Source organism: Tachysurus vachellii, chromosome 23, assembly GCF_030014155.1.
Source record: "Tachysurus vachellii isolate PV-2020 chromosome 23, HZAU_Pvac_v1, whole genome shotgun sequence".
NCBI classification, from domain to species: domain Eukaryota; kingdom Metazoa; phylum Chordata; class Actinopteri; order Siluriformes; family Bagridae; genus Tachysurus; species Tachysurus vachellii.
In genome coordinates, this window is record NC_083482.1 from 15,620,405 (window position 1) to 15,632,904 (window position 12,500).

At 41.8% G+C, this 12,500-nt stretch overlaps 1 protein-coding gene across 4 annotated transcripts in view; it reads right to left on the bottom strand.

Annotated features, from left to right (window-relative positions):
• igdcc4 (immunoglobulin superfamily, DCC subclass, member 4) overlaps nucleotides 1–12,500 on the bottom strand; it is a 57,713-nt gene that overhangs the window by 32,761 nt on the left and 12,452 nt on the right. For all 4 annotated transcript variants that reach the window (XM_060859466.1, XM_060859467.1, XM_060859465.1 and 1 more), the window contains exons 2-3: nucleotides 8,324–8,632; nucleotides 1,375–1,534 (exon numbers count right to left, since the gene is read on the bottom strand). In XM_060859466.1, the coding sequence (XP_060715449.1) occupies nucleotides 1,375–1,534; nucleotides 8,324–8,632 (469 nt within the window). The remainder of the gene's footprint in view (nucleotides 1–1,374; nucleotides 1,535–8,323; nucleotides 8,633–12,500) is intronic.

The following is a 12,500-nucleotide window of genomic DNA, read 5'->3' on the forward strand; positions in this document are numbered from 1 at the left end:
GTGTGTGTGTGTGTGTGTGTTACCTGATGTTTGTTTGATAATCTGAAACATTAAAGTGTGACAAACGTGTAAAAAAAATATAAAAATCAGAAAGAACACATATACATATATATATGTATGTGTGTGTGTGTGTGTGTGTGTGTGTGTGTGTGTGTGTGTGTGTGTGTGTGAGAGAGAGAGATGTTACTGTATCTCTAATCTGATTGGTCACAAAAATAATCCCTACACGTATCTAATCTGTATCATCTTATTAACTCACTATCATTATTAAATATTGTACACAACACATTTCTTCTCCCTCTTCACCTTTCAGACATTTTCTCCTCTGATAAAGAAACTCTTCGTCCTCTTCGTCCTCCTCACTTCTCCTAACACTTTCTGACCTTCTGAGCTCTTTTAAGGGTTAAGATGCTTTATGAAGAACTTTTATCTTTACTCGGATCTTCTTGAGTTTTCATGAATATGAGATAAGGAGAAGCGCTGTTATGTTATTACAGGAAAATAACCAACATCCCAAAGATTTTTACACCACAGCAATCTGACACCAATTCCATACTTTTTACGCATTTTCAGCTACACGTAATGTTGCGGTTTGTTACGGATTGATGACATTTCAGAAGTTTAGCAGCTACATAACTGAGCTACATATTCTCTGACCTTCCAGAAGCTTTTATTCTTCACTGAAACTGAAACTGGAGGCTCCTTCTATACAAGTTGCATAGTGTCGCTGTCGGGCGGAAACCTCGTATGTCCAAATTTGGTCAATTTCATATTTTTTCACATATCGATGCTATTGGTCAGTCCCCACGTGGGTCTGTTATTTTTACAAGTTATTAACCAATCTAAAGTCTTGAAAATAGCTTGAGCGCAAATCTCATAACTCCATTGGACACTTCAACTGTCCACCTCTTCCTCACTCCGTGGGAGAGCTTCACGTCATATTTCTCCTCAAGAAGAGTCGCAACGAATCAACACGTCTTCTGAGGTAAATGTCTTCAAAACACTGGGCTCAAAGAAAAAAAAATCTTGACCCCCGCTAGTTCTGGTGCTCGTCTGAGGACAGGAATTTAGCGCAAGACAATCCACTGCAACGCGGACTAAACCCTGTGTACTGCAGATAAGGTACGGCGTTTTTTTAATGTCCTGAAAAATAACGGTTTTGGAGATACGAGGATTCCGCCTGACAGCGACGATAGGCTTCTTATTCATACCAATCATTTTACATGCTTTTAGGAATAATTCTTACCATATCTCACGTGTAAAATGGAAGAAGACAAACATCTTTCAGTGATTTGTAGAGCGACAGAATACTTTAGAAAGTGATAAACTCACCTACTTATAGATTTCTGACAGATTTGTTTAATCCTGTCTCACCTCGGTGTACTGACTGACGCAGTGGGTACAGGAAGTGGCGTGTGGTTCTTCTCCCAGGTGATGCTGGGAGCAGGTACACCGTCTATCTGGCATTCGAAGCGTGCGGTTCCTCCAACCGGTACAACCTGAGGCTCGGGGTGCCGGAGGAAAGGAGACAGTCCTGAAGATGGAAGAAGAGATAGAAAGAAATAATCATTGGAGTAAACTCTGTTTGTGGGGATGTAAAGATGGCGCCTTCAATTCTGTATAACGGGGGAAGTTGCGGCCTAATGGTTAGAGAGTCTGACTCCAAACCCTAAGGTTGTGTGTTCGAGTCTCGGGCCGGCAATACCACGACTGAGGTGCCCTTGAGCAAGGCACCGAACCCCCCCAAGTGCTCCCCGGGCACAACATAAATGGCTGCCCACTGCTCCGGGTGTGTGTTCACAGTGTGTGTGTGTGTTCACTGCTGTGTGTGTGCACTTTGGATGGGTTACGATGGGTTTGGATGGGTTTGGACGCAGAGAACAAATTCTGAGCATGGGTCACCGTACTTAGCCGTACGTCACATCACTTTCACTTAACAAAGAGCCTTTAACTAAAACTTCATGTAACACAAAGAACTTTGAGTAAAATTAGTTATAAATAAACTGCATTGAATGATCCTAGGAGCTATGTTGTCTGGGGCTTTCTGCCCCTGGTAGGGTCTCCCAAGGCAAACAGGTCCTGGGTGACGGGCCAGACAAAGAGCGGTTCAAATACCCCTTATGAGAGAGTGCATATCAAGGTCCGTGACGTCGCCTAGTGACAAAATTCTAAAAGAAAATCTGGGAGTTTCTCCTTGAAATGAAAGAGAAGATCCGAGTAAAGAAAAAGTTCTTCATAAATCATCTTAACTCTTAAATCAGCTCATAAGGCTCAAAAAGTGTTAGTAGTAGTGAGAAGGACGTTCTATTTTCATTCTTTCTTTCATTCAAACAGAAAACATCAGAAAAGTTCTAGCGAGATCAGATTTCTGTACGATTAAAAAAAGGAGGTTTTTCGGATATTAAATTTATTTAAAATTTCAAACATTAAGAATTTCCTTCGTACGTAATGTGTGAAAGATAAGCGATAAAGAGAGATAAAATAATAAAGATTTCCGTCGAATTAATAATAATCTCGGCACAAGCAAGGTCGGAAAATCGGCGTAAAAAACATAGACATAAACAGTAAAATACAGTCATGAAATATAAATATAATTTAATTCATGAACATCAGTCTAATCCTCGCTTTAAATAAAGTATAAGTAAGTAATCGATACGGTCCCAGGTTCTGTTCTGAGCAGAAGCTCTGAGACTTTTAGCACTTAAGTAAATCAAGATGTAAATACAAGAACTTTGTTTGAAAATGTTTTATTTGAATATTTACATTTTGCTTCTTAAAGCATTTTTTAGATTATTTAAAGGGGCCCTCCACACAAAACCGTTTTTACTTGTATTTTTTGATATGTGTTAGGTCCATATGTGTTTGTGTTGTGTCGTGAATGTTTAGTTCTAGCCACTTAAAAGAAATAAGGGGAGAAATCAGGTCAGTTGGAAAAGCTGGTCAGTGTGACGTCAGAGTGACTGAGCTCATTACTATTCATGAGCTCTCCCACTTGAGACCGCGCCCCCAGAATTCGTGTAGCTCAGTGAGTTTCCTATACAGCAAGGACGGCTGAACGTCAACGGGCTTGTGAAGAAGCCGTTCTGCCGCAATTCAAGGTGAATGTAAACAAATTTCCTCTAGCCTAGGCTACTTATTGCGCTGGGTGAATGAATAGTCACGCTCTCATATCCTAGCGGTTAGCCAATCGGAGCCAAGCAGCATAGCTCATTTGAATATTCATGAGAACTGGCACAAATCGAGCTGAGTCTTCCTGCAGGCTTTCTATACCACACTAGAATGGCTTGAAAGAAGGTAACCAAGGCATTATTTCCACAAAACAATGTTACAGAGTCCATGATAAACTTCAGACATTACCACAAAAGTAATTAAATACGTGTGGCAGGACACCTTTAAAAAAAAAAATGAGGATGTGTTAAAACCTGAAAAACAGAAACGTCTGAAGAACTTCATTAAGTTTTCTAAGATGCTTTGACAATCTTTCCTTTTTGAATGAAACTGTATGATTGTGTCCCTGAGACAACTCGAGCGGTTTTAAGGTTAAAGCTTCAGAAAGAATTTCAGCGAGGCTTCGTTTAGTTCTGTTTACTGCTTTACATCATTTCTTTATCGTTTTCACAGGAACGTTTTATACAGTGCTGTATGTCGGATATACAAGTGGCAGAAAACATTTTGGCCTTGATTGATGTTCGGCTTTATGTACTTTCGTTTGAAAAGAAAAAGAAAAGGTGTCGAAGTTGCAGGACTGCGATGGAGGAGCGTCGAAGCCGCAAACATCACAAATAAATTTGAACTGATTTCTGTACAGCTGCATTGTGAATGTATTTATCGTTAAAAGCACAATAGAAATCAGATTGAACTGAATTGTAATTTTTATTGTAATGAGCAATAGATTTGTTTTAGAATTATTTTAAAGGCAAAATAATTGGTAACAAATATCATACATCTGAAACGTAATTCACATCACTGAATAAAATCCTATTATTTCTACAGTGTAGTTAATAGATTCTAAATCCTTAATTATATACCGTGAAAAATCTCGTATGTAAAAAGTATTATAATCTCTGTAAATACAGATTAATTTGTTCTTAAGGCGGGGGGCACGGTGGCTTAGTGGTTAGCACGTTTGCCTCACACCTCCAGGGTTGGGGGTTCGATTCCCGCCTCCACCTTGTGTGTGTGGAGTTTGCATGTTCTCCCCGTGCCTCGGGGGTTTCCTCCGGGTACTCCGGTTTCCTCCTCCGGTCCAAAGACATGCATGGTAGGTTGATTGGCATCTCTGGAAAATTGTCCGTAGTGTGTGATTGCGTGAGTGAATGAGTGTGTGTGTGTGTGTGCCCTGTGATGGGTTGGCACTCCGTCCAGGGTGTATCCTGCCTTGATGCCCGATGACGCCTGAGATAGGCACAGGCTCCCCGTGACCCGAGGTAGTTCGGATAAGCGGTAGAAGATGAGTGAGTGAGTGAGTGAGTGAGTGTTCTTAAAGCAAAAGTTTTTATTGCAAAAATAACTTTCCAATAGGAAACAAGATAAATGCAGATAATGTGTTCAAGCCACCCAAAAATATCATCAGTATTACAAATTTCCAAGACTATAATTATAATTTATCTTGAATGGTGGAAAATGCAAAAAAAAACTAAACAAAAACAAAAAAACCCCAACACTAAGTTTGGGCTAGAAATAGAACAGATCACCCACGCCACCAATCTGTCAACAAAGAACAACTGAAATGCGCAAAATAGCGAAGACAACACTGGTATCCTGGTCTGACTCTTTCGAAACAGTTTTCACTGACTGAAACTCGACTGTAAACTCGTTCCGTGTGGTTTTCCTCTGACGTACGCGCAACGTAGCCGGCAGTCGGTTCTTTAGTTTGCCGAAAAAGCATAGACATAGAAGAACGACGGCATAGAAGCCTTTATTATTGCCACATATACATTACAGCACAGTGGAATTCTTTTCTTCACATACCCCAACTGAGGAGGTTGGGGTCAGAGTGCAGGGGCAGCTATGATACAGCACCCCTGGAGCTGCCCTATAATCACTGCCCCTTAACCACTGCCCCATAACCACTACCCCTTAACCACTGCCCCTTAACCACTGCCCCATAACCACTGCCCCATAACCACTGCCCCTTAACCACTGCCCCTTAACCACTGCCCCATAACCACTGCCCCTTAACCACTGCCCCTTAACCACTGCCCCATATCCACTGCCCCATAACCACTGCCCCTTGGCCACTGCCCCATGACCACTGCCCCATGACCACTGCCCCATGACCACTGCCCCTCAACCACTGCCCCTCAACCACTGCCCCATAACCACTGCCCCATAACCATCAGGCCACGACTTCCCCTAACTTTGTGTTGTGTGCATTTGTTTATGTTTTGTGTTTTTACGAGTTTTCCCCGATCCTTATCCTGTTCCTTATGTTTCACTAAAACACTCCAGTATTAATACCCGTTGTCTTGCGTGTGTTTTGTCCTTGTTGTTGTGCGTCTTTGTCACCTGATGCTGTCCGTTTTTTTGTTTGTTTTCTTATATTATATTTTGTATTTTCCTTGTTCAGTTTTTTCCCCTCGTGTTTTCCTGTGTGTTGGTTTTGTAACTGTATTAATAAAACTGTCTGTCTTCTATCCCTGTATTTGGGTCTGGATTTTGTTCCCACGGAGGCTCTCGCTCCTGACGGTATCCATAATATACTGTATTATTAAACACTCTTTCACACAAAATCACTTAGAGTGGATTTATATATATATATATATATATATATATAGAGAGAGAGAGAGAGAGAGAGAAATATAAAGATATAAAGTATAAATAGAATAAATCAATCCTGACAAAAAGCAAAAGCATCCAAAGTCCCAGGAGTTTTCAAATCTAATTCCAATCTTTGCTTACAGGATCTGATATGTTTAGTCTGAAATCTTGTTTTTTTAGCTGCTATCAAACTGATACCTGAAACCAATGATATCTTTATTGAATATTAATGTCAAAAATGTAGATTTTATGTAAATGAGGTATTAAACTGTGTACTATCTGAGCGGTCGACCGAACGATACTCGGGTCCTCAAACAGCTCGATTTCTTCAGTGATGATGATGATGATGATGATGATGATGAGAGTTTTCCTGCATTGACTGTACACTGAGAGGTCAGAACCCAGTCTACTGAATCGCTCAAGCCTCTGGGTCAGGAGATTACAGCGATGAAGGCATCTCTGCTGTACTGTGCTGTATGTTCTGATCTTTGTGCTTTGTGGCACTGGGAAACGGCGTCCTGCTCCTGAGCAAAGTTTCTCAATGAGCACACAGAAATCGTGGAATATACGCAGAGAGCTGGAGATAACGACTTGTTAAACATTAGCGCAGGAAATTTTAGAGCGTTTCATCACTCGCTGGCTAAATCAACACACACACACACACACACACACACATCACTGTAAACCAGAGGCCCGCTCATGCACACGTCACTGCCCAAATGCTGTGTTTTTGCTGAATTTGCTCTTCTTTTCATGCTCACAAGATTTTACAGTATATTCAGCTATTCGCAGTTTTAAACTTAAACTTGAGATTTCTACACAGTTAAATTCTGTTTTTAGGCTGATTCTGGTCACATAGATGAATGTTTTTGCTTAGAATTTCTTCTGATCTTCTGAACACTTCTGAATTCAACAGATTTGAGGACGGAAACGTGAACGAGAGAACCGATCTTTCTTCCTTTTTCTTCACTTATTCAGCGTTTCAATGTCCCACAGAGACACTGTATGGAAATCGGGGGAAAGAGATCCGAGGTAGCCGTTCGTCTGTTCGGATCACAGGTAACGGGAAGATGTTCATCATCGGGTTAAAAAACAAACAAACAAAAAAAAGCTTGGTATCTTCTTGAATGAATGAATAAATAAATAAATAAATAAAAGTTAAAGTTCCAGCATCTACCTCGGATGTGAAGAATTGAGACGATAATAATACGACAATTACTGTATCATCGCTCGCAAAGTGAACCTTCGAGAGCCTGAGGAGTTTTGAGAAGCCGTTCATGTGGAGCATGTTGTTTACGTAAAAGGGTGTTTTACTGGCCAACGTTACATCATCAAACATCTCAGCATCTCTTTTCATCTGTTTCTAATCACATAAAACTCATTTTGTATACATTTTGCCTCGTGCTATCATTATCTCGAACAATATGATGATATTCCCCCGGAAGAGCTGGAGGAAGTGTCTGGGGAGAGGGAAGTCTGGGCGTCCCTGCTTAGACTGCTGCCCCCATGACCCGGCCCCGGATAAGCGGTAGAAAATGTATGGATGGATATGATGATATCAATGTTGTGAGAAATAATGTCTGTTTTTATTAACATTTTGTTTTACATTGTTGACAAACTCGTGGGCACGGTGGCTTAGTGGTTAGCATGTTCGCCTCACACCTCCTGGGTTGGGGGTTCGATTCCCGCCTCCACCTTGTGTGTGTGGAGTTTGCATGTTCTCCCCGTGCCTCGGGGGTTTCCTCCGGGTACTCCGGTTTCCTCCCCCGGTCCAAAGACGTGCATGGTAGGTTGATTGGCATCTCTGGAAAATTGTCCGTAGTGTGTGATTGCGTGAGTGAATGAGAGTGTGTGTGTGCCCTGCGATGGGTTGGCACTCCGTCCAGGGTGTATCCTGCCTTGATGCCCGATGACGCCTGAGATAGGCACAGGCTCCCCATGACCCGAGGTAGTTCGGATAAGCGGTAGAAGATGAATGAATGAATGAATGTTGACAAACTCTGATTTGATGATTTTTCAAAACTGCAAAATCTAAAATGTACATTTTCGAAGAATTTTATTTTCCACTCGTTCGAATAGAAATTTTATAGACATTAAAATAGAAGTGTCCTTGAACTGAACCGAACGCTGTCTGGTGTTTCTATTCTCATACATATCGTGTGTAGAAATGCTAGATTCTGATTGGTCAAAAAGTTTCATTTAAAAATTTTTTTTGACTGCTTACAGTTTCTAAACAACTCGCTGTCGTTTCTATAGAAACAGGGAAGAACAGTAACATCTATAGAGTGAAAGCTGTATATAATAATAATATATGTGTGTGTAAAAGTTGACATGGTGAAGTTTTCTGGTATTTTATCATTCAGGGGAGGAGCCTCCAGTTTCAGTGAAAAAAACTTTGCAGTTTCTTGATTCTTTACTTATTAAAAATTGTAATTGTTGTATAAATGGAATTTACACCACGCTAGGTTTCACATCAGGCCTCACTATCAGGGTATTTTACTCTTTATCCATGATGTTAGTCTACTGACTGTTATTTTGGCTGATAAATAAAGTGCGTACTTACTGGCGATCTGCAGAGTGACGCTGCGGCTGGTGAGCGTCCCGGAGGAGCTCCCGCTCAGACAGCTGTAGGCTCCCTCCATCCCCGCTGTCGCTTTCTCGTCATGGACCGAAGGCAGAAGCAGCAAGGAGCCGTTGGGAAGCAGTCGGATGACCTCGCTCTCGCTCAGCACCACACCGTCCTGGAGCCAGGTGATGTTCAGTGGAGTCTCTGAGCTCCCCAAGTGGCAGTCAAGCAGCAGAGGATGAGAAAGTTCCAGAACCACGTGGATGGGACCAGCACCACAGCTCAGCTCCACAGACATGGGGTTTTCTGTATGATCACATGACACACCAGTACCATATGGTAATGTTTATTTTTGGAATATTTTTGATGTAAGGAATAACATGATGGATCACAGCGTTAAACAAAATTATAATTCTGTAATCTGATTGGTCATCGTTCCGGCGTTTAATATCGTTTCCATAGTAACCCCCAATTACTGAACTTGAAACACTACAAAAGGGGAGAAATTCTTTCGAGTAGCCTTTAAAACAGTTACGTTGCTTTGTAATGTTTCACAGCTTGGGAACGCTTCAGGAAAGAGAAGGTTACACTTCAGAGAGCGAGAGAGAGAAAGAGAGAGAGAGAGGGAGAGAGAGAAAGAGAGAGCGAGAGAGACAGAGAGAGAGAGAGAGAGAGAGACAGAGAGAGTGAGAGAGAGAGAGAGAGAGCATGAGAGAGAGAGAGAGAGAGAGAGACAGAGAGAGAGAGAGAGAAAGAGAGCGTGTGAGAGAGAGAGAGAGAGAGAGAGTGAGAGAGACAGAGAGAGAGAGAGAGACAGAGAGAGTGAGAGAGAGAGAGAGACAGAGAGAGAGACTTAGATAATGACGTAATTTAACTCAAATTACGACTCATGGATGTTGATGTAAGGTAGAAACCTTGAGAGGAACCAGACTCAGAAGTGAACCTCATCTTCACTTGATACGGTGATACAGGACAGGAAAATAATGTCATGGTAAATAATGTCCTTTCTACAACAGTTTATAGTCCAGTGGAATTAAGCAACTAAGAGCTCCTGAGGAACTAACAGGTCAGAGTCATTACTGTGTTCATTACAGACTTAACACTAATTCCTTCCTGCTAAAGTCTTCAAATGTTCACTGATGAAGATCCGAGCATGAAGAGAAAAGAAACCTTGAGAGGAACTAGACTGAGAAAGGAAGCCATCGTCATGTGACACCAGAGAGTGTCATTCTAAATCATTTCCCTGTGCAGTGTATGATAAAAAGTCCTGAACTGATGACTGATGACTGGAGACCAGGGGCGGTTCTAGAGGCGGGGCCACAGAGGCCCTGGCCCCTGCTGAAATCTGATTGGACCCTGATTGGCACCCGTTCCATCAATCGTTGACGAGAAGAGCAATCGGAGAATTTTTAACAACGATCACAGATGCAATTCCACCCCCAAACAATTGGCGGCACGCGAGCGTTTGAAAAAGGAATGTATTTGCACCGTACTGAATAAATTATTTTGTGTGCTTGAATGTACCCTGTACTTGGCCCCTGAATATAACATGTGGCCCCTTAATGGCCCCTGTTACAGAAAAATCCTAGAACCGCCACTGATGGAGACCAACTCATGGAGACCATCTACAGTAATCTCTTATATCTCCAGGCTTCGTGCGGCCCGTCGTCAGCAGCGGCGTGCGGCCTTCAAGTGATGGAGAGAACTTCTCCGAGAAGAATTAGGGAATCAGGTCTGTAGACCAGGAGGAATCAAGATCACTAGTCCTGTATTAGGAGATAAAGTTCTCAGTGTGAACTATAAGCACTAATCACATCGCTGCAGCGTGAAACTGGTGCACGTCGTGCTCTAAAAAACATTTTCCTTTGATTCTTTACTTAACAAAATTAGCCAGAAAAAAATCGTAGGTTTCACCAAAAATAATGCAGCTCTCGCTTCTAATAACTACCTGTAAATAAACAGATGTAGTATATAACTGTAGTTATTCATTCATTCATCTTCTACCGCTTATCCGAACTACCTCGGGTCACGGGGAGCCTGTGCCTATCTCAGGCGTCATCGGGCATCAAGGCAGGATACACCCTGGACGGAGTGCCAACCCATCGCAGGGCACACACACACACACACTCTCATTCACTCACGCAATCACACACTAGGGACAATTTTCCAAAGATGCCAATCAACCTACCATGCATGTCTTTGGACCGGGGGAGGAAACCGGAGTACCCGGAGGAAACCCCCGAGGCACGGGGAGAACATGCAAACTCCACACACACAAGACGGAGGCGGGAATCGAACCCCCAACCCTGGAGGTGTGAGTCGAACGTGCTAACCACTAAGCCACCGTGCCCCCCTGCTGTTGTTATTATTATTATTATTATTATTATTATTATTAATAATAATTGAGTAGTTAACGGTATCGCACTATGTTTAATTAATTGGCCATATTAGATTTCATTACAAAACAATGTTTAAACACGTATTTATAAAGCAGACACCGAATCAGACGCTTTCTTCATTATTTTTTTAAACGATCTGCCACTTTATTCGATTTCTCAGTGAGGGCCGTGGCTGAAAATGTCCGTCGTTATATCGGATCGTCTGGAACGTTCGAACCGTCCGTCTCTTAATTCGTTAAAGTAATTAGCAAAAGTAACATAAAGCTACGATTATTAATTCATATGCAGAGTTGCATAGTCAGCAGGGGATTACAGTGTGTATACACACACACACACACACACACACACAAGCCAGTATTCCTCTAAGACACACTGCACTAAAGCTCACAATTAATTAGGCTAATGGAAATCAGACTTATTTCCCAGATCAAAACAGAACCTGATCCACCTGCATGCAGACATTTATTTTGCTTCTCTGTCTTTTTTAGTCTTTAACGCTTGTTCCTCATCTTCATCTTCAGCTACATGGGATTCAAAATCCTCCATTAACTCACCAAATAAACATTCTAACACACAAAGAGCATTAACATCGAAACGCCGGGATGTTGTGTTCGTATCGCACCGATCCCAGACTCCCGAGGCGCCTCGACGAAGAAGGCGTCGGCCGTTGGCTCGAATCCACAGACAGTAAATACTGAAAATTAAAAATCGTCCCGACTGTTGATCTCGCGGTCAAAACAGTCGCAGTTTTCTGTGGAGTAAATTAACGACACTAAAGGATACGACGTCTCGCATGATTTCAATGTGACCTTATGCTAATTATCCACAATAACCTCGGCCAAGGATGCCAGCTGATTACTGAAGCCTAACTTTAGAAAAATTATTATCAGCGTTTTCAAAATACATAAAATCGTTGAAAAACAATTTGTGTCGAGTTTATTCCTAATTAACAAATAAAGTTTGTCCTTTTCCAGGTTTACTACATTCAATCCACTGAAAAATTGGTGAGCGTAAGAATCACGACGGCTACAAGATCGGATCAGAGCATCTCCAGAACTGCAGGTCTGCTACGCTGTGGTTAATACCCAATAAAAGTGCTCCAAAATAAGACAGTCGGTGATCCGGCGCCAGGGACAAGCACCCGAGTCTCATTGATGTACGTGACGATCGAAGGCTCTTGGGTTCTAGATCTCATGGCTAAACATTGTTGCATACCAAAAATCCTCAAGTTTCAAAAGTTCAAGGTTCAAAGTGCTGACTTGTCGTCCAGATTGACCAGATCTCACCAGTCTGATCTGTGGGACGTGCCGGACAAACACGTCTAATCCACAGAGGCTCCACCTCACATCTTACAGTACAGGACTTTAAGGATCTGCTGCTGATGTCTTGTTGTCAGATTCCACAGCACACATTCAGAGGTCTTCTAGAAACCCAGGCTGACAACTTTTAGTTATATGTGATTGTTGGACGACGACGACGATGATGATGATGATGATGATGGTGACGATGATGATAATGATGATGATATGATGATGATTAAATGATGATGAGGATGATAATAATGATAATGATGATGATGATAATTATGATGATGATGGTGATAATGATGATGATGATGGTGATGATGATAATGATTATAATGATGATGATGGTGATGATGATAATGATGATGATGATGATGATGATGATTATAATGACAATGATGATGATGATATGATGATGATGATGATGATGATGATGATGATGATGATGATGGTGATGATGATAATGATTAT